Source organism: Pelophylax lessonae, assembly GCF_965119305.1.
Source record: "Pelophylax lessonae genome assembly, chromosome: 11".
Classification (NCBI taxonomy): domain Eukaryota; kingdom Metazoa; phylum Chordata; class Amphibia; order Anura; family Ranidae; genus Pelophylax; species Pelophylax lessonae.
In genome coordinates, this window is record NC_138778.1 from 136,260,990 (window position 1) to 136,284,697 (window position 23,708).

Consider the following 23,708-nt stretch of genomic DNA (forward strand, 5'->3'; position numbering starts at 1 on the left):
AGAAAAACAATGCCCTTCTATCGCAGGATAGTGCAAATACAACAAACTTATTCAGCTGCCTGGAAAGACTTGATCAGCCTCTGCCAAATTAAAGCAGGACATGTCTTTTGGCCGGTCATGCAGGCGGCCTTCAAAGAGGACTGCCTGGCAAGTGACACTTCCTATTCCTCAGGTGTGGAGTTCTGCACCCAACTCCACGACTGGGCGAAGGAGAAATTGGCGGATCAGACTACCACAATTCAAGATATAGTCCAAGATAAGGATCCCTGCATGCCTATGGTCCACTGAACCGGAAGACATCGATCACTTTAAAGTACCGCCAGTCATGGTGCAACTAAAACCTGGGGCACTCCTACCTAGAAAATCACGCCTCCAGAGAGACTGGACCCGTTGAAGCTAGCTCAATCCGAAGCTATCTCAAAACAGGTTGAGACCCTTGTGTCTAATGGTGCTTTGCTACCCTGTACTTCTGAATGCAACACACCTTTGTTCTCAGTGAAGAAACGGATCCCAAAAGGTGAACCAGAGAAATACAGAATGGTCCAAGATTTCCAAGTCAATTTGCCAAAGCCATTACCTCTGTTCCTGATACCTGACAACAGGAACAACCTACAGTGACTCTTCTCCTCTATGCAGATGACTACCCTGCTGCTGAAGAAACTTCAGAAAGTCTTCTATGCTACCTTGCAGAACAAGGCTGTAAGGCCTCCAAAGAGAAAATACAGTGGTGTTCCAAGACTGTCACCTTTTTAGGCCACTGCATTTCTAAAGGCACAAGACATATCAAATTAGACCGAGTAGCTGCAATCCAGGATATTCTTCCACCAAAACCAGCTAAACAACTGCATGCCTTTCTTGGACTCATATCTTACTGCAGGGCATGGATCCCTGATGCATCCATCCTCCTGCAACCACTCTATGATGCTCTCAAGTCCGTGCCATTTACCCTGTCAAACGAGGCCCTGGACAATTTTATTCTGCTGAAGCAAGCAGTATCCACAGCTCCTGCTTTGGGCCTTCCAGATTATGAGAAACTCTTCAAACTGTTTGTGTCGGAGAAGAATGGCCACGCCACAGGGGTCCTGGCTCAGGAACATGGAGGGCGGACTAGACCCATTGGTTACTACTCTTGCTGCCTAGACCCCGTGGCTAGAGGTGGTCCTTCCTGTCTAAGGGCTGTCTTTGCTGCCCAAGCACTCCTAGACAAAACTTCAGACCTTGTCTTAGCACACCCCCTGCTTCTTCTGGCACCGCATGACATTGCTGCCATCTTAAATCAGGTGCAACTTCGACACCTGTCCACGGCCAGACATCTATGGCTGCAAGTCTCCCTCCTACTTCCTGACAACATGACCCTCCGAAGGTGTCTCACTCTCAACCCGGCCACCCTTCTGCCGTTTTTCGAGGGGGGAGAAGGAGAAGGTGAAGAAGGAGATCCCTATGACACTCCACATGACTGCTTTGAAATGCTGCGCTTGGAAAACCCTGACCATATCTCCCTATAGTGAGTGAAATTCCTCTGGAAAACCCTGACTACACACTTTTTGTGGATGGCTCTAGATATGCAGATGAAGGAGGCAAGTACCACACAGGTTATGCTGTGACTTCTGAATTTGAAAGCCTACAAGCAGATGATTTTGGTATCATCCGGAGAGCTAGAAGGTTCCTGACAGCGGCCGGAACATCGGTGAAACATGGTCCTGCCATCAAGGATTTAATGGATGCACTACTCCTACTGGAACAAGTGGCTGTCTTGAAGGTTAAAACACATGGCAAGCTGAATTCTCAAGAAGCCAGGGGAAACCACTTGGCGGATAAAGCGGCCAAACCAACGAAAAACGGCCGAAGCGGCTGAAGAGCAGAGTGAATCCTCAGTGCAGATGCCTTTGGCAGTGCATGTGCCATCTGACAGACTATATCTAGCCTCTATGCAAAGGCAGCCTACACAGGTGAAAAGCTGGAATGGATCGACAAAGGAGAAGAATACGAAAGACGGTGAGGACAGAAAAGACACCGCAGAAACATTTGAAAAAACCCTTATATCCATCCAAGAGAATACACAATGATCACATACAGATGCCAAAAAGCGGCTGATAAGAATACGCCCTAGTGGTGGTGGACATGTTCTCGGGCTGGCCAGGAGCCTACGCAGTCACAAACATGACAGTTAGAACCATGGCTAAAAAAAGAAAAAACGACTTAGTGAGATAGTACGTAGATTTGGGGTCCAAGAGGTGATAGAGAGCGATCAGGGCCCAGCTTTCACAGCAACCCTAACAAAAAGAGATTTGGGCAGCACTGGGAGTTCAGTTGGCTTTACGCACCCCATACCACCCTCAAAGTAGTGGGAAGGTAGAAAGGATGAATGGGATTCTAAAGAACAGGATGTTAAAGATGGCCCAAGAGACTAACATGAGTTGACCAGACAGTTTGCCTATTGCCCTGTTCAGTGTCAGACACACCCATTTTGTTTGGTTCAGCCCCCAGACTTGGCTGTTACTCCCCACAGCAGTCGCAGTTACAATCTGATATGTTAACTTGTTATGTTACATATTTGTCTAAAGCCTTAACTAATATTCCATTCTCGAGTATTTTCCTCCATTCCAGATCCAGAAACAGACTCAGGAACCCACGGTCTTCAGCCAGGAGATTGGGTGTTAGTGAAGAAATACACAAGGAAAAATTCACTTGATCCCCGATACGAAGCACCTGGATACACACCTTTCACTGCAAGAAAGCCCAATCTCCTGAAGACAAGATCCTGCTGGCAGCACAATGATTGTGCTGTATATCCTTTTTTCTTACAAGTTTGATAAAAGCTCAGCAGGTGATTATCACCAAAACAGGTACTCAAACGGGCGGCCATCGCTAAGACAAATGGTGTCGCTACATTTTGGTACAATTCATCCAGCACATAAGTGGTTACGTTTATTTATTTTTTTTTTTTTATCTTTGTAGTATAATACCCCTGATAAATACACTGACTCAGCACCCAACCACAGGAGGAAGCAAGCAGCTCCCTCTGGAAGCTTTGATCCTCATGTGTACATAGATGCCATAGGGGTCCCAAGGGGGGTCCCAGATGAATTCCAAGCTAGGGATCAGGTAAAAGCTGGTTTTGAGTCTTTGCTCCCCAAAATAACCTTCCTGACAACACTGGTCCAAATGGTAAGGTTACTCTAGCTATCAAGAAATTGGAAGATCTGTCATTTAAGTTGAAGAAGAACTCAGGTATTACAGACCCTTGTGATCAATATTTTAGCTGGAAGAGTGGGTGGCAGAAGGTGCTCGCCCAGATAGGAGTAACAGTACTGATAATCCTAGTTCTTTTAGCCCTGATTGTATGCTGTATTCAAACATTTGTAAAGAAGCTAATGAGCAAAGCTGTAGACAATAGCACACCTACATTTCTCCACCAAGAAGAAGAAGAAGACCACCTTATGATGGAAGAGGACAAACCCTTCACCCCTCTACAGTCACTGCCTGTTCATAATTTCACAGTTCTATAGGGTTATAGGGATAGATAGCACCTGACTGCCCTCTCCAGGCTGTATCGAGGGGGATAGTGAACTAGTTACTGCTCTTCTCTATGTACAGCCCTAAAAAAGTTCCGGAGGAGTTTGGGCCAGGTGAGTAGGCACTTTAGTATGAGGGACAGAAGAAAAATAGCCATTTTAGGGGGGGCTTGTGAAGGAATGTGATGAACACTTGTGAATTAAGCAAAATGTCTATTTTTCTATGTGTATTCTTCTCTACATGTATATATATTTTTCCTCTGTCGTCCTTACTCAAAATGGCCGTTACTAGATACCTACTCGCCCCCACCCACCGAGATGGAACGTTAAAAGAAAGATGGAGCCTTGGCACAGTGCCTTCAAAAGAAGATAACATTCATGAACTCGAAAGGGACCACCTTATAACGGACCTGACTAATCAGAAAGCTGCAAATAATCAGTATTATGCTAATATTATGCTTATGACGTACTAACATATGACACCGCCTACTAACTATATAATATACTGTCCATTAGAAATAAAAGTAGTATCATTTACCTGAACAATGTGTGTCAGTCTATGATATCCACGTGCATGCACTCTAATTACCTATTTAATCAGATCCAGCAGCAAGAAATCTATTTTGAACCTGATTGAGGTTCCTTAACCTTTACAAATATGCATTCTGCAGGCAGTTCCAGAGCCATTAGCTTGGAGCACCAGCACTTTGAGCAGCGTTGGAAAAATGATTCTTCAACACTTTACACCCAGCAGATGATGTTAGCGCTCAGTTCCACAGCATTAACCCTTTCGGTACTAATAAAACCCACAAGAAGTGGGAAATCTAAAGCTCTCAGCAACCAATGTCAATGAGGCAGCTCCCAGTGTTTGGGTATGCTGGCCTATTCAAGGTAGGATTCTTCAGAATTACGGAAATTACTGAGGCAATGATGACCTTGAAAGAGATCCATGGCTAAATTGTTACAATCAACAGAATCTGGAAAGTACCCTACGCGGAACCCTAAGGTCACTTCCCAGAACACTAGCAAAAAACTAAGACATGCTGGGAGTTGGAGGGATTAGGGGTTATCCTGGGCTTGTCGACAGTTACTGTAAGTGTAACTGAATGTTTTTATTTATGGGTATAGCCATACTTTAAGTGCATCTATACTAAATTAAATGTAAATAGATGTTGACACGTTGCTGACACAATCATGTAAATGTCTGTGCTGTTATTGGCTGTGCTTACAAATGTCTGACACAGATCAGCCCTGCAGCTTTTTACCTTGTGACTTGCTACAATGTTACAATACTGAAGTCTGATCACTGGGGAAAGGAGATAGAGGAAAGGCTTTCTCCTGCCCTTGGCAGACTAATGACATTATCTCAGGCAAAGCAAAGTCACAAACCTGGGGTTCAATGACTGCTTTTTATTACTAAAAGGTACAGTTGTTGTCCCTCTCTGTAACATATTGGAATTTTATATAACATATATTGAATTTTATTTTATTTATGCACATCACTGCTCTACCTTCATACACATCCACACTACCCACTCTGTATGTACTTTCTGACCCTAATGCCTTGCCCTCCATGTTCCATCTAGTTGTTTCCCACCCTCTCTGATGTCAATCAGAGGACCAGACAAACACTCCTGACTGACCTATCCCAATTTGGGCTTTGGAACATTGCTCTAGCTAGGACCTTGCTGACATCATTGAGAACACATATGCAGCGGACTCTGACTTTGTACTAGAGCAATATTCTCTACATAACATAGAAGATTGAACCTAGTTGTTTCCTGGACTTACTGTTGAGATATACATCTATGTACTCTTAGGGTCATTGGAGTTGAAGAGATTATTTTTCACCAATATCAGAAACATGACTTACGGTAACTCTCTGTGTTATTGCTTTCTGAAGATCTTCAGGAGAAATTTGTAGTAGACTTGCAACAATTCTGATCTCAGTTATCCTGAAACCAGCTGCTGATCCAAAAGCATCCCTCTGTGAAGATATTTAAAAAGATAATCATTTAGGGCTAGAAATGACTTTGTCTTCAATGACCGTGATTAGTCAGAAACAAAAGTGAAACTTGCATTATGACCCAAAGTGGTCATTCTAAGTAGACCTATCGTTTGATGTAGACGATATAATTTCCTTGTAAAAGAGGAATTTCGCTCACTGTACTGTAAATGCTGAAGTTTAATAAGCAAGAAATAAGAAACATAAGACACTCAACAGCCCAAGGAGTACAGTGTAGTCTTCATCAAAGTTGATTCTTCAACAGGCTTCCACTCCATGATGCCAACATCTTAGATTTGGGAGCCAACTGTGATTTTGTGATGTCTAACAGCTAGCTCCCCACTGTGCATATGTATTGAGCAAGTGGGATCTCAAAAAAGGTACCTGCTCCCCCGCTGGATTACTTGTATAGGCAGCGGGAGGGGAGGTCTCCCCCTCTTACCGATGCTTCTCTTAAAGACCCATGATGTTTCCATAAAGAGGACCTGTCATGCCTTATTTCTATCACAAGGGATGTTTACATTTCTTGCAATAGGAATAAAAGTGATAAAAAAAATTAAAAGGGACAGTGTAAAAAAAAAAAATACAATTTTGTTTTAACACCTTCCCACCCAGCCTATAGCGGAATGACAGCCTGACTGGAGGTCATTTGACATCCTTATGATGTCAGTCACATTGCGCAGCTCATGTGCGCCCTTCCTTGGACACAGTGCATCACCGATCAGGGTAAAGAGCCAATGATGTAGGTTCTTTACCCTGTGATCAGCTGTATCCAATCACAGCTGATCACATTTCTGTGATCAGGGCTGTCAGTGTCTGAGGAAAGGAAAGCTGATAACCAGCTTTCTAGTTACAGGGGATATTTATACTGATAATAAGGGTACTGACTATCAGTGCAGCATATCAGTGTCCATCAGTGCAACATATCAGTTTCTTTCAGTGTAGCATATCAGTGCACAGCAGTGCCGTCTTATCAGTGCATCCTCATCAATGCCCATCAGTGGAGCTTATCAATGCCCATCAGTGGCACCTCATCAGTTCCCATCAGTGCAACCTAATCAGTGCCCATCAATGCAGCCTTTTAGTGCTCATCAGTCCAGCCTCATCAGCTTACATCAATCAAGAAGAAAAATTACTTATTTGCAAAATTGTATAACCAAAACTAAGAAAAAAGATTTTCTTTTCAAAATTTTCAGTCTTGAAAAATAAAAAAAAAACAGTGGTGATTAATAAAGTTGGGTGAACAGTTCGGGTCGAGCATTGGCTGTTCGCCTGTTCGGCAAACATCCAAATTGTCAGGGCGTTTGACCAATTGATCGGTCCACTGAGCGACCACAGTACACTGCGCGGCCGCACAATGCATTGGAAGCCCTGATTGGCTGAAGCAATGAAAGCTTTGCCCAATCAGAGCATAGAGCACTGTCAGAGCCATGACTGGAAACTGTGATGATGACTCTATCCAATCATGGCTGATTGCTCTTAGTCCCAACCCACTCTATAAAAATATTCTTCTCATAGCGGCCATTTGCAGTGTGATTATTGGTGTGGAGAGAGATAGAATAGGGCTCTATTTAGTGCTGCTAGCGAGTTAGTTTGCTATAGTGAGCTATTATAATTCTATTGTTAGTGTAGAGTATCAGTTTAGGGTGAATCTAATGCAGTGTAAGTGTAGTGCGACCATTCATCTTTACTTTAGTGTCATTTTATTTTGTTAAGGCAGGTTTCCTGCAGCATATTTCAGTGCATTACTGTACGTTTACCGCAGTATATTGCAGTGCATTATTGCAGGTTTACCGCAGTATAATGCATTGTGTTATTGCAGATAAACTGCAGTACATTTCAGTGCAATACTGCAGTGCAATACTGCAGTGCAATACTGCACGTTTAACGCAGTATATTTCCATACATTATTGCATGCTTACCGCAGTTAATTGCAGTGCGTTAGTGCAAGTTTTCCGCGATATACTGCAGTGTGTTAGTGCATGTTTAACACAGTATATGCGTTGATTCATATTTACCGCAGTATATTGCAGTGCGTTACTGCTCATTTAACGTAGTATATTTCAGTGCATTATTGCAAAAAATCCCCAAAATTTAAAAAATCCAACAACTATGTATCCAGTGAAAGTCCATGAAATGTGCTCTTAAATCAGGAAATTGGTGCCAGTCTGTGACTCTCATACAGTAAGCGGTGTTCCACAGCCCACTGTAAATCCACTTACCAGAAGGTGTGGACCCCTTAACATTACTGCATGGGGGTCTATCAGGCTTTATCTGGTAAGTATAGGGATGGTGTTTCCTGGGATATCCTAATGACCGTCACTCATAGCATGGAAGACAGGAAGAATCCAAATAGTGTAATACATTCTTAATGGACTTTTAATTTAAAAAAAAAACGTAAATCAAGGATGCAAAGATTCAAAATGAACGACAGATTGCAAAAGATAGGACACTCCTCAAAAAATTCTTCAAATATATTAACAGTAAAAAGGTTAGGTCGAAGCATGTACGCCCTTTACAAAATAATCAGGAGTGGGTGACTGGGGACAAAGAGAAGGCAAATTTATTAAATACTTTCTTCAGCTCTGTATATACAAAGGAGGGTTGGGGAGCTCTTGACCATAATGATGATGGTATTGACACAGCCCCAAATGATCCACAATGGCTCACAAGTGACAAGAAATATTTAGACAGAATAAAGGTGGATAAAGAACCTGGACCAGATGGCATCCACCCACGCATCCTAAAAGAATTGAGCACTGTAATTTCAAAGCCTTTGTTTCTAATTTTTAGGGACTCGTTAAGGACTAGAATAGTACCACTGGATTGACGTAGAGCCAATGTGGTGCCTATATTTAAAAAGGGATCAAAGTCTTTGCCAAGTAACTATAGACCTGTTAGTTTAACTTCTATAGTCGGGAAGATACTGGAGAGTTTAATAAAAGACCACATACAGTAGATGAGTTCTTGCTGGAAAAAAAATATTTTAAGTAACAGACAGCATGGATTCACAAGAGACAGAAGTTGTCAAACAAACCTGATTTCTTTTTATGAGGACGTAAGTAAAACCTTGGACAGAGGGGTGGCTGTGGATGTAGTATACTTGGATTTTGCAAAAGCGTTTGACACAGTTCCTCACACACGGCTAATGTGTAAGGTAAAGTCTACAGGCTTTCGGTTTGTAATTGGATAGAAAATTGGCTAAAAGATAGAATTCAGAGAGTAGTGGTTAATGATTCTTATTCTGAAGGATCTAAAGTTATCAGTGGTGTACCCCAAGGTTCAATGTTGGGACCCTTACTTTTTAATATCTTTATAAAAGTACCATTTCAGTATTTGCAGATGACACCAAGCTTTGCAGTGGAATAACTTCTTTACAGGATGTCTCCAATTTACAAGCTGACCTCAATGCACTTGTTTTGCACTCAATGTTTCATTGGGCAACTATGTGGCAAATGAGGTTTAATGTTGATAAATGTAAAGTTATGCACTTGGGGGCTAAGAATATGCATGCATCAGACATACTAGGTGGAGTAGAACTGGGGGAATCCATAGTGGAGAAGGATCTGGGTGTTCTGGTAGATCATAAGCTTAATAATAGCATGCAATGCCAAGCTGCGGTTTCCAAAACAAGCAAAGTCCTTTCTTGTATTAAAAGAGGCATGGACTCCAGAAAGAAAGATATTTTGCCGCTGTACAAATCATTAGTAAGACCTCATCTGGAATATGCACTTCAGTTTTGGGCACCAGTTCTTAAAAAGGATATCGGGGAACTCGAGAAAGTGCAGAGAAGGGCAACCAAACTGATAAGAGGCATGGAGGAGCTCAGCTATGAGAAAAGATTAGAGGAACTGAATTTATTCTCTCTTTAAGAAGAGGAGATTAAGCGGGAGATATGATCAACATGTATAAATACATAAGGGGTCCATATAGTGAACTTGGTGTTGAGTTGTTCACTTTAACCACTTAAGCCCCGGAAGATTTTACCCCCATTCCGACCAGGGGTTTTTTTGCGATTTTTTACTGCGTGACTTTAACGGACAATTGCGCGGTCGTGCGACACTGTACCTAAACGAATTTGACGTCCTTTTTTTCCCACAAACAGAGCTTTCTTTTGGTGGTATTTGATCACCTGTGCGATTTTTACTTTTTGCACTATAAACAAAAAAAAGAGCGTAAATTTTGCAAAAATAACAATATTTTTCACATTTTTTTATATGAAATTCTCCCCAAAAAAATGTAAAAATCTAAATTTTTTAACATTTTTGGCCAATTTGTTTTCGGCTACATATGTTTGGTAAAAAAAAAAAAAATCGCAAAAAGTGTATTTTGATTGGTTTGCGCAAAAGTTATTGCGTTTACTAACTAAGGGAAAGATTTCTGTAATTTTTGGTGTGTTTTTTTTTAACGCGTAATGGCGGCGATCTGCAATTTGTTTTGCGGTACTGCGACATTGCGGCAGACAGATCGGACCCTTGACTGACATTTTTGACACTTTTGGGGTTACCAGTGACATTACTGCAGTAATCAGTGCTATACATATGCACTGTTACTGCAAAATGACACTGGCAGGGAAGGGGTTAACTTTATTGGGGAGGGAGGGGTTAAGTGTGTCCCTAGGGGCGTGCTTTCTACTGTGATTGGCTGTGGCTACTAGTGTAGGAACAGTGATCAATGGTCCTACATAGTAGAACCGTCTGATCACTGTTTCTACACAGGGGAGAATGACAGGCGGCTTGTTTACATCAGCCGCCTGACTTTCTCCCTCTGTACCGACAATCGGCGAGTGACCAGCGGACATCGGGTCCACCGGTCACACGCACTAACTTCCCTGTGAACGAGCCGTGGCGGGCGCGCGCCTCTGCGGGCGCTCGCTCGCCCGCTATTGGCTCACAAGGAAGTGACAGGCAAGTGACGTACCGATACGTCACTCTGCCTGGCCGGGGCTGACCGCCGCAGTATATAGTCGTGCGGCGGTCGGCAACCGGTTAAGGTCAACACAGAGGACAAGGGGGCACTCTTTATGTCTAGAGGAAAACAGATTTTGTCTCCAAATACGGAAAGGTTTCTTCACCGTAAGAGCTGTGAAATTGTGGAAAATAGACTCCCTCCAGAGGTGGTTCTGGCTAGCTCACTAGATTGCTTTAAAAAAAAGGCCTGGATTCTTTCCTGGGTGTACTTAATATAAGTGGGTACTAACACTTTTTTATGTAAAATTGATCCAGGGAAAATCTGATTGCCTCTGCGGATCAGGAAGGATTTTTTTCCCCAGCTGTAGTAAATTGGATCATGCTTTGCTGTTTTTTTTTTTTTTTTTGCCTTCCTCTGGATCAATTGTGGGTATAGGATTGTGTATATGAGATTGTATGGTTGGGTTTTCAATACTGTTTTTTTTTTTTTTGTTGGTTGAACCAGATGGACTTGTGTCTTTTTTCAACCTGAATAACTATGTATTTTTTCAACCTGACTATGTATGTATGTATGTAACTATGATATTCTAATTTTATGAGACGTATTACACTATTTGGATCCTTTCTGTCATTTGCACTATTTTTGTTTATATTGAGTGCACATCGTTTGCTCACATATTGAGTATATTTTCAAAAAATGTACACTATTTGGACACTTTTCACTCACCATCGGTGTGTTTAAAGGGACATATATATATATATATATATATATATATATATATATATATATATATATATACACACACACATCATATATAAAAAAATTTGAGTCAATATTTCATTGTTTTTGCGCTGTAGTATATGTTAGTGCAGTAATTTGCAGTGTGTTAGCGCGCGTTTAACGCAGTATATTTAAAGCGGAGTTCCACCCTGGATTTTTTTTTTTTTTTTTAATACCCCCGGGACAGTCAGGGCTAGTGCATTCCACAATGGCTAGCCTCTGATCTGTCCCGGGTTGCACTTACCTGTTAGGACAAATACTTACCTTGCAAACGTCTTGTCCAGCGCTGCCATCTCAGATGTGGGCAGCTTGAAGCCAGCGCGTCCTCTTCGGCGTCTTCTTCCGCCTTCTTTGGTCCCACGATGCTCTGCGCCGGCCCCGACGTCACTTCCGGGTCGCGCGCGTCATCCCTCCACAGCTTCTGGGCATGCCCAGAAGCTGTTTAGAAGGGGATGACGCGCGCGACCCGGAACTGACGTCGGGGCCGGTGCAGGCGCAATGATTCCTGGGAGCTATGACGTCCAGCTCCCAGGAATCATTGCAGAGCCAGGAAGTGACGACGGGCCGTGGCCGAGGAAGGAGGAAGAAGGAAGTAAGGTAAGTATATTTTCTTCGCTACGAGGTAAGTAAAAAAAAAAATAATATGCGATTATCCATTTCTTTTTCAGGTGACCCGGAGCGAGAAGATAGGGGTAAGTATAAAATAGGGTGGAACTCCACTTTAAGTGCATTGGTGCAGATTTACCGCAGTATATTGCAGTGCATTAGTGCACATTTAATGCAGTATATTTCAGTGCGTTAGTGCATGTTTACTACAGTATATTGCAGTGCGTCAGTGCAGTTTTACTGCAATATATTGTAGTGTGTCAGTGCAGTGTGTCTGTGTAGTGAGTGCTCAAGTTAAAGTGCACCAAACACCACTTTCCATTGATTAAAGTGCATCCACAAACACATTTCGCTATTACATTTTGTTCATAACCCCCCTGCATAATGTCTGGGAAGATAACAAGGCACTGTGAGGTGGCCAGCAACCTCTGTGTCCATAGGCAAAGGTGGACATTGTCAGTCCTCAAGCAGGGCATCATTTCCTCTGTTTAGTGATGTTGCCCGTGCTATCCAGCCACAGCATGCAGAGGAGGTGGTGGACTGGCTTACTAAACCATCCTCCATCACCCAAGCAGAGATTAGCACACAGTTCACCGCAGCTGCCAGAGCTGGCTTATTCTGCCTCCTTGTCCGTAGCTAGTCCTGCCATAGCCCAAGCATCAGGCATGGAGGAGTCAGCCGAGTTATTTGAACACAGCATCAGCCACTTGCTCCTTGACATTGTACAGTCACTACCTGATTCATTAACAGTACCTTTATAGGGTTATCGTGTGGCACCACCAACACTCAAAGCCTGCAAAAGAGACACCAGAATTCATCCAAAAATCTCTAATCTTGTTCCAAGTGCACTAAAGTGTGGCCCCATCATACAGACTAGCACCCCAAGCCATTGGTTACAAAATAAAGAAAGCTTGCAGAGAAATTGTCATTTCTGCAACAGGCTCTATACACGGTATTGATGTGCCACTTTAGAGGTAGACTAAGGGCACCCCCAGGCACCATATTTAAAGGGATTTTTAATTTTTTTTCCCTCATTTTTATGGTTTCACTTTAAGCATCAGAAAATCACTGCTCATTTAAAAATAATGTTTTTTCACAAACTTTTTTTTCATTGATACATGGCCCCCAGGGCAGTACCCAGACCCCCATAACCATTTTATGGCCAATTACTAGCATATAAGCCTTCAAAATGGGCACTTTTCATTTTTCCACTTTGGGTCCCATAGACTTTAATGGAGTTCTTTAGGTTCCAAACTTTTGCGATGTTCGAAAGTTCTGCCGCAAAATGAACAGGGGATCGCTCGGCCCATCTCTAGTGATTAAATACCACCAAAAGGAAGCTCTATCATATGGGTACAGTGTTGTATGACCGAGAAATTGTCATGTCATGTCAAAGCTGAAAACTGGCCTGGGCAAGAAAGGGGGGGGGGGGAGTGCCCTGCACTAAATAGGTTAAAGCAACCCTGTCCCCCTGTACTCGCATGCAGTGGTAATCGATGTTTGCACCACACATGTGAGGTATTGCCACGTACGTTATAGCAACAGCAATATTTCTAGAACAAAACCTTTGCGTTAATTCTAAACTAGTAACCTGTAAAAAATTCTAAACCACCTATGGAGATTTTTAAATGCCATAGTTTGGTGTCATTCCACGAGCGTGCGTAATTTAAAATTGTGACATGTTAGGTATCTATTTACCTAACATAACATCATCTTTTATATGTTACCAAAAAAGTTTAGTTATATATTTTTTTTTCATTAAAATTTATTAACGTGTACTTTCTTAACCACTTAAGCCCCGGAAGATTTTACCCCCATTCCGACCAGGGGGTATTTTGCGATTCGGCACTGCGTGACTTTAACGGACAATTGCGCGGTCGTGCGACGCTGTACCTAAACGAATTTGGCGTCCTTTTTTTCCCACAAACAGAGCTTTCTTTTGGTGGTATTTGATCACCTGTGCGATTTTTTGATCACGCGCTATAAACAAAAAAAGAGCGTCAATTTTGCAAAAATAACAATATTTTTCACATTTTTTTATATGAAATTCCCCCCAAAAAAATGTAAAAATCAAAATTTTTTAACATTTTCGGGCCAATTTGTTTTATGCTACCTATGTTTGGTAAAAAAAATCGCAAAAAGCGTATTTTGATTGGTTTGCGCAAAAGTTATCGCGTTTACTAACAAAGGGAAAGATTTTTGTCATTTTTGTTGTTTTTTTTTTTAACGCGTAATGGCGGCGATCTGCGATTTATTTTGCGGTACTGCGACATTGCGGCGGACAGATCGGACCCTTGACTGACATTTTTGACACTTTTGGGGTTACCAGTGACATTTCTACAGTAATCAGTGCTATATATATGCACTGTTACTGTAAAAATACACTGGTAGTGAAGGGGTTAACTTTATTTGGGAGGGAGGGGCTGTGTGTGTCCCTAGGGGCGTGCTTTCTACTGTGATTGACTGTGGCTTCAGCTGTAAGGACACTGATCAACGTATCTACATAGTAGATCCATGTGATCTGTGTCTTTGCAGCGAGGAGAATGACAGGCAGCTTGTTTACACAAGCTCCAAAGAAAACAAAAAGGGCGCACCGACCTAGCGCATTATCCTCAGTAGAAGGCTTTATTTATGTAACAATAAAAAATGGCTACTCACAGACGTAGATGAAAATACATCATATCAAGCTAGATTGCTCCAATGTCCGGGTGTAGTCCATACAATCGTTCATAATCGATATGATGACGGCATCATATCGATTATGAACGATTGTATGGACTACACCCGGACATTGGAGCAATCTAGCTTGATATGATGTATTTTCATCTACGTCTGTGAGTAGCCATTTTTTATTGTTACATAAATAAAGCCTTCTACTGAGGATAATGCGCTAGGTCGGTGCGCCCTTTTTGTTTTCTTTGATTCTAGTACCGGTGGACTACCCCAGTCCGATATGGGCAGCAAGACTTAAGCCATTTGAGAAGCCAGTTGTGAGTCCCGTGAGGAGTGTGGTCGAGGGGTTTGGATACCAAGCGCAGGAGGAGGGTGGTCACACCCTATTGGTTTTTGGTGTTTACACAAGCTGCCTGACATTCTCCCTCTCCCCCGCCGATCGCCGAGTGACCGGCAGACATCGGGTCCGCTGGTCACACGCGCGGGGGGGTCCGTGACCACGCGGGAGCGCGCCTCCGGGGGCGCGCGCTCGCTCCCTAGACCCTCACAAGCAAGCAACGTAGCCCTACGTTAGTTTGCCTGTGAGGGGCTGACCGCCGACGTAGATAGTCGTGCGGCGGTCGGCAAGTGGTTAAAAAAATTGCGTTTGAAAAATTGCTGAGTAAATACCATGTGATATAAAAAAAATTGAAAAAACTCACCATTTTTTCTATATTCTGCTCAAAGCGGAGTTCTGGGCACAAAATCGACCTAATCGATTTTGTGGCCATCCGCTTGCTCTTCTTCACCTGAAAAGGAAGTGGATAGTTAGGATTTTTTTTTTTTTTTACTTACCTTGTAATTGTAGAAAGAAATACTCACCTATTTTCCACTTCCTCCCACTGTGGCCATGGCCCGGCGCCGTCACTTCCGGTTTGCGATGATTTCTGGGAGCTGAACGTCATCGCTCCCAGGAATCAATGCGACGGCACCGGCTCCGCTCGTCAGTTCCGGTGCGACGCATGCTCAGAAGCTGTGGAGGAATGCGGCGCCGCACCGGAAGTGACGAGAGGGGCCGGTGCAGGCACATTATGGGAGAAGAAGACACGGAAGAGGACACCGAAGAGGATCGCGCTGGCTTCAGCTGCCCACAACAGAGATGGCAACGCTGTAGAAGAAATTTTAGAAGTGAGTATTTCTTCTTGCAGGTAAGTGCGAACCGGGACAGATCAGAGGCTAGCCATTGTGGAATGTACTACCCCTGACTGTCCCGGGGGTATGTTCATTGAAAAAATTTTTTGTGCCCGGAACTCCGCTTTAAAGAAAAAATTATAAAATATTTGGGTGTTCTGAGTAATTTCCTAGCAAACATATGATGATTTTTACACGTAGAAGAGAAATGACAGAATTGGCTTTGGTGGGAAGTAGTTAAAAAATGAGGAGCATGTCAAATGTTAATTAGCTTCTTTGCATTAGGAGCATAATGGTATAATTATAATATCCTGAAATGTAAACAAAATTGCACTTTTCTTTTGCTGTTAAGTGCCACATATACAGTATACTGTATGTTTTTTATCCATTTCACCTCCAGAAGGTTTTACCCTCTTCATGACTATGGCATGTTTTGCTATTCAGCACTGTGCTACTTCAACTTGAAATTACGCGGTCATGCAACACTGTACACAAATTAAAGTTATATATTTTTTTTTCACACAAACAGAGCTTTATTTTGGTGTTATGTGATCACCACTGTTTTTTTTCTATTTAAGTATATAAACGAAAAAAGACTGAAAATTTTGAGAAAAAATTTTTTCTTTCTGTATAAAACATATCCAATGAAAAAAAAAATCTATTTTCTTCATAAATTTGGGCTAAAATGTATTCTGCTACATGTGTAGAACTACCCCTATAGGGGTTGCAGATGACAGGCTCCCCACTGCCGAACAGCCAGGCCACCAGTAACTTCCACACTTTTTCCAGTCAGTAGTTTTTAGGTTTTATTAGGGTTAATAATTTGGATGGGGATAGTAATTATGGGATGCCCAACTTGACAACAACAAAACAAGGGACAACTTCCTCCCTATATACAACTGCTTTTTCTCCTTTACTCTGTACAACTCCAATTAATTCCTCCTCCTTGGTCTGTACAGCTCTGATTGATTCCTCTTTAGTAGCTAACAGTCTCTGTTATCTCAGCAACAGCCCATTACAGGCTAGGAACTCTCAGACCCTTAGAAAGTAGCACAATGTGTTGTGAACTGCATCCTTGAGTACCTCCAACTCCTTTGTAGACTCTGGTCCCAGCTCTACCACTGCAGGAAATGTTAGCCCACCTGGCTGCTTCTTCACCAGTGGCGGCTGGTGCTCAAAATTTTTGGGGGGGGCGCAAACAGAAAAATGTAATAGGCATTGCTTTGCGGCAAAAAACGCTGTAAAAAATTGCGTGACTTTGAGGTCGCAAAAGTGTGAAAGGGGCCTTCAGTAATTAAGGTATAGTGTGCCCCCTTTCAATGCAGAGAGACCAGGGTGCCCCCTTTCAATGCACAGTGACCAACATGCCCCCTTTCAATGCAGTGACCAGTGTACATGCCCCCTTTCAATGCAGTGACCAGCGTACATGCCCCCTTCAATGCACAGTGACCAGCCTACATGCCCCCTTTCAATGCACAGTGACCAGCGTGCCCTCATTCAATGCAGTGACCAGCGTACATGCCCCCTTCAATGCAGTGACCAGCGTACATGCCCCCTTCAATGCAGTGACCAGCGTACATGCCCCCTTCAATGTAGTGACCAGCGTACATGCCCCCTTCAATGTAGTGACCAGCGTACATGCCCCCTTTCAATGCAGTGACCAGCGTACATGCCCCCTTTCAATGCAGTGACCAGCGTACATGCCCCCTTCAATGCAGTGACCAGCGTACATGCCCCCTTCAATGCAGTGACCAGCGTACATGCCCCTTTCAATGCAGAGACCAGCGTACATGCCCCCTTCAATGCAGTGACCAGCGTACATTCCCCCAATGCAGTGACCAGCATACATTCCCCCAATGCAGTGACCAGCGTACATGTCCCCAATGCAGTGACCAGCATACATTCCCCCAATGCAGTGACCAGCATACATTCCCCCAATGCAGTGACCAGCATACATGCCCCCAAAGCAGTGACCAGCATACATGCCCCCAATGCAGTGACCAGCATACATGCCCCCAATGCAGAGATCAGCATACATGCCCCCAATGCAGAGATCAGCGTGCGTGCCCCCTTCAATGCAGTGACCAGCATACCATTCCCCCAATGCAGAGATCAGCGTGCGTGCCTCCTTACTTACCTGGAGCAGCAGCGGCGGTGGGCTGCTTCTCATCAGTCTCTCGGCATCGGTTTCTCCTCAGTCCCGGCTGCGCGTCTCCTCCAGTCCTCCCGCTCCCACCTCCTCCTCGGCCAATGGCATGGGGTTTGCCTTGCGGCCAATCAGGAAGCGCGTATGATTGGCCAGGAGGAGGATCGTTGTGACAATAGCGAATTTTCATTCGCTATTGTCACACAATGGGTGGGCTCGGGACGCACTGCTCTGCACCCCGGGTCCACCCTTTGCATCGCCCTATTAGAGCCTCTGGCTCTAATCAGGTAATGCCAAAAAAAAAAATGCCTATTGAACTCCATGCATCCGGCGCCCCTGCGCCCTCAGTACACCGGCCGCCACTGTTCTTCACCAGTCTACCTGACTGACTTTTCTCCAGTCTACCCGACTGCACTGGAGATCACCCAGATTAAGACTCCCAGGTTTTAAATATAAGTCAGCATGTATATTTCACTGAACGCACACTACTGGCACACTAGAAGGTCCTACACATGTCTTTGGTAAAAAAAAATCCCAATATTGGGTTTGTGTGAAAGCTATATTATCTACAAACTTTGGTGTGTATGTATACTTGAATTTACACAGCTTTAGATGCTATACTGTAATGGCGGTGATCAGCGTTTTATAGTTGGACTGCGATAGGGTGGCGGCAGGGGTTTTTTTCTGCAGAAAGGCAAGGGGTGCTTGGGTTTGCTGGAGGGTCTATTGATGTTGCCTGATGGGGGAACTTTTGTCGCTGATGGGGATCCTTTTTGTGTGGGGGTCGAGTGTTGCTGGCAGGGGTGTCTTATGTTGCTGGGAGGAATCTACTGTGGAGGGAGAGGTCTATTGCTGCTGGCTGCTGGGAGATCTGCTGTTGCTGCTGGGGGACTGTTGTTGCTGGGGTGGTATTTTGCTTCAGGGGGTGTATTTTTGATGGGGGTTCTATTGTTGTGTTGGGGGTCTATTGTTGCAATTGTAAACAGGTCAGCTGATTTCAGACAAAATAATTGGCTGACATCTGCTGCCAAACTCGTGCTTTGTCCAATTACAGCACGGGTTGGTAGAGGGGAGCGCATTCGTGCCCTAAACCTGGAAGGAGGCTGTCATGTACAAGTGCATGCCAGTATATTTACTGTGAGCAGTGGGCAGGTAGTTAAACTTGGGAAATATTTTCACTGCAACATTCTTCTACAACATTTTGGTGTTATTGTAGTTCTTGACTGTGTTCACAGATATATGACACAGATCAGCCCCTGTTACAGCTTTCACCATGTGACTTGCTACAAATTTACAATGTACAGCCTAATCATTAGAGGAGACAGATTGAATATGCTGAGACAAAGTCATTGAATGCCCAGGGCAAAGATGCCAGGTGGCGCCCTCCTCCTCCCCAAAATATGTAAGCATTTTGTGTGAGAAAAAATCCCCCTCCCCCCCTCCCAAAAATGTGAGCACTAATCTGCACGATTATCCCCAAGCATAAATTCCCTTTGCAAGCCCCTTTTAGTACTCCTGTCAGCTTGTAAGTAGGCACTCTCTATGCAGCGTCCCTCCCCCCCACCCCCCACCTCACATGATACCACGGCATCCAGGGCAGCCGCCTCTTCTGCCCACCTCTTGTCCCAGCTCTGCAGATTAAGCAAACATTTCCTCCAGCCTGCTGCAGACTGGTGACATCATATGGACCTATGCAATGTTACTTGTCTTGCGTTAAACAGCTACTAAATGATAAAAGGTGCAGCTTTTTAAAATTACATTTATGCTGTGACAACTCAGGATTTTCTTGATAAAGTTGCTGAAAGATCCATTTGAAGTATTTTCTTTTTTAACGCATTCTGCAAATCAGTTCCAACATTCCCATGGTCCTAACTTGAAGGAGAGGTTAGAGAGAAAGTTGAAGAGGGACAGAATAAATGACGGTAGACAACAATCCAATTATTGCGGTAATAACACTTACATGGAATGATGTAAAGCAGAGGTTGCCCAGTTGTAGAATGGCGCTGAGAATAGCCCATATGGAAGTCAGCTGACCATCATTAAGGCCAATCCCGCGAAGGCATTTTCCAAGCAATTCAAAGTCTGTCTTGTCATTTTTTCCTGGAAGATCACATGCTCGACCCTCAAAAATCACCAAAGTAACAATTTCACTAAAATAAGTCAATTGCAATCTGTATTTTAACTGGATCAGCTATGTTTGTTCTAATAATCTTCACTTTTTCCCCACATAAAAAAACGAACTAAAATTTAATTTAAACAAAAAAGAAAATATTCAGAAGAAAATGTGGGAAAAATTAAATCTTTATTCAGATTATATTTGATTGTCTCACCTGATTAAGATAATAATATGTCTCTGGCTCTTGTAAATATAGCGATTGCTTTTCATTCTCAGGAAGCCCTTCAAGAAGTTCATAAAAGACATGGAATCCCCTCTCACTCAGAGCCTAAAAAGTAGAGTGAAATACATCAGCAGAGTTTTGTACCATCAACAAAAGTAGAAGTTTGGGTTTAGGGTGATGCCAGGGTAATACCAGTATTGGCTAACTAAATAAATTGTAGCATAAGCTTTCAAGTCATGCTGGCTTTATTGATTGCCCAAAGAAAGCTTGCACTAAAGTCTATTTAGATAAATAAATGGTATCACCATAATTCTAAACTTCTGTGATCAGCAGGGACCAATCTTGTTCAATTTATTTATAAATAGCCTTGAGGACTGGATCATTAGCTCAATATCAGTTTTTGCAGATGAAACTAAATTGAGCAGGGCAATAACTTCACATAGCGAGGCAGGAATTCTACAGAGCGACCTGAAAAAAATTTGCAGAGTGGGCAACTACATGGCAAATGAGGTTTAATGTGGAGAACTGTAAGGTTTTGCATTTGGGAACAAAAAAACCTAAAAGCACAATACACTTTAGGGGGGGAACCTCTGGGGGAATCAAAAATGGAGAAAGATCTGGGAGTCTTAGTAGAAGATAGACTTAACAATAGCATACAATGTCAAGCTGTAGCTGCCAAAGCCGGCAGAATATTGGCATGCATAAGGAAGGGGATGTTTTCCAGAGACAAAACTATAATCCTACCAATTTATAAAACTCTGGTCCGACCGCATCTGGAGTATTTGGTCCAGTTCTGGTCACCAGTCCTCAGAAGGGATGTGTTGGAGCTGGAGAGAGTCCAGAGAAGGGCAACTAATATAATTAGGGGGTTGGAGGACCTAAATTATGAAGAGCGCTTACAAGCGCTTGATTTATTCTCTCTGGAGAAGAGACGCCTGAGAGGGGACATGATAGCAATTTATAAATATCTCAATGGTGATATCAACATAGAAAAAAAACTATTCAGTCGCAAAGAATGTATGATGACAGGAGGTCATACAATTAGAGGAGAAGCGTTTTAACCTCAGACTACGCAGGGGGTTCTCTACAGTAAGGGCTACAAGACTATGGAATTCACTTCCAGAAACAGTAGTAACTGCGGGGAGTATGGCTACTTTTAAAAGACTCTTGGACGTACATCTGAAGGATAAAAACATTCAGGGGTATGGGAAATGAGTATGGCCACACACACCTACACAGGTTGAACTGGATAGACTAATGTCTTTATTCAACCTTAACTACTATGTAACTATGTAGCAAATACTAAACAGAAAATACATCAAATACAACCAGGGCCTTGGAAGAATTTTCCCTTCATCTGACCATCTTTGGACACTTGTTGGAAAATCAAACAGGTGTCACAGAGAGGAATCTGAAGACTCTTTTGCTTTAGGGTGTTGCTTATTAGGATGCACAGTCAGCAGGAGCTCATCATGCACAGCATATAATATATCGCTCCCAATAATGTTTGATAATGTCTCCACAAAGCTATTGGCAGTTGTGACGATGGAAGTGTAAGACCGTTAATATAACTTAATTGTGGCCAGGTCAGTGTTTAAATGCATGGAGCCTTTAAAGTAAAAGCTTGGCCTCCATTTAACAAAAAAAAAAAGAAAAAAAGAGCACCGTATTGTAAGTACATCTGTACATACAATTTTTCCCTAGGGCCTTTGCAAAAAGTCCTACAAATACTTGTTGATCGGGTCATTGAAGTGCACCTCACCTTTTTGCTATAGAGTGGCTACACCACTACATTATTGCTGAATTTAGAGAAACCCCCATGTAGGCTGTGGGATTTATAAAATGTTGTAGGTGTTGGCTATCAGCTTTGTCACTGCCAAATCATAAGCAATATTGAAATTCAGCAGCGGTCCACACTTAACCCTGCCCACTGCATTGTGGATTGATAGCACTGCTATCAAGAAGGGTGGCGGTTGTAAGGCACAAATTAACCACTTTACCACCGGAGGATTTTGCTGTCTTACGTCTGAGCCACTTTTTGCGATTCGGCACTGTGCGACTTTAACTGACAATTGCCCAAATTAAATTTACGTCCTTTTTTCCCCCACAAACAGAGCTTTCTTTTGGTGGTATTTGATCACCTGTGCGATTTTTACTTTTTGCGCTATAAACAAAAAAATAGCGTAAATTTTGAAAAAATAACAATATTTTTTTCACATTTTTTTATATGACATTCCCCCCCCCAAAAAATGTAAAAAATCAAATTGGTGACTGAGTGACAGCTGAACCCTGCAATCTGTCACTGCCTGTCACACTCGATTCCCCGACGATCGGTGACTGAATACAGCGGGAGCGAGCCTCCGGCGGCGCGCGCGCATCGCCGAGAAAAGTAGGTCTACGTCGCCAGACAATAACGAACCACTTTGCCGCAGTAGAGCTCTAGTGAGCAGACGGCAAGTGGTTAAGGATGATGTGGCTTAATCGGGAAAGGTAAAGGAAGTTTTTATTTTTATTTTATAAGGCTTGTGCATCACATAGTAACTTGATTTGCTACCTGGTTGACAGTCAGATAAGAGCCTAAAGAGGTTGTACCTAGGATTCGATGTCAGCCGGTACCCGCCGATGATCTAGCAGAGAGACAGAACGTCAGTTTGCCTATGTAACAAGGCAGATCACTGTTCTTACAGGAGGGAAGGCATAGATCCTGTGTCTCTGCAAAGCAGGGACTACGATCCATGTCTTTCTCCTAGTAAAAGCACATCCCACACTGTATTAAAAGACAGGCTAGGCACACAGTTAACCCTTTGATTTCCCCTGATGTTAACTCCTTCCCAGCCAGTGTCATTAGTACAGTGACAGTGCATTTTTTTAGCGCTGATTAATTTATTAGTGTCACTGGTCCCTAAAAAGTGTCAGTGTCAGAATGTCTGCCACAATATCGCAGTCCTGCTTTAAGTCACGAATCGCCTAATCACTAATGTAAAAAAATAAACATTTCCCATAGTTTAAAGATGTTATGACTTTTGCACAAACCAATCAATTTATGCTTATTGGGATTTTTTTTTACCAAAAATATGTAGAAGAATACATATTGGCCAAAATTTATGAAGAAATCGTATTGTTTTTACTTTTTTTATTGTATATGTTTTTTAGCAGAAAGTAAAAAATATTGGGGTTTTTTTTTCAAAATTGTTGGTCTTTTTTTTGTTTATAGTGCAAAAAATAAAAACCGCAAAGGTGATCAAATACCAAAAGAAAGCTCTATTTGTGCGGAAAAAAAAAGGACATACATTTTATTTGGGTACAGGGTCGCATTGTCAGTTAAAGGCACGCAGTGCCGTATTGCAAAAAATGGTCTGGTCTTGAAGCAGTGGAAATCTTCTGGAGGTGAATGGGATATCAAAAAAGCTCATATAAGTGTCCGAAAACCATATAGTGTAAATACTGTAGATATACACAGTATATTATATATAAAATCTTCTACAGGGGTTATAAAGCAAAGTATTTAAAACACATCATAACATTTCCTAAAGTAGCTCTGCTAATCCTGGAAATTCCGGGAG

The 23,708-nt window shown here is 42.8% G+C and overlaps 1 protein-coding gene across 1 annotated transcript in view; it reads right to left on the minus strand.

Annotated features, from left to right (window-relative positions):
* Nucleotides 1-23,708, minus strand: part of LOC309567430 (unconventional myosin-XVB-like) — a gene marked incomplete at both ends in the record, with an annotated part of 200,390 nt that overhangs the window by 103,580 nt on the left and 73,102 nt on the right. The window contains 3 exons of the mRNA XM_082272829.1: nt 5,389-5,502; nt 19,767-19,928; nt 20,137-20,250. Coding sequence (XP_082128955.1) covers nt 5,389-5,502; nt 19,767-19,928; nt 20,137-20,250 — 390 coding nt within the window. The remainder of the gene's footprint in view (nt 1-5,388; nt 5,503-19,766; nt 19,929-20,136; nt 20,251-23,708) is intronic.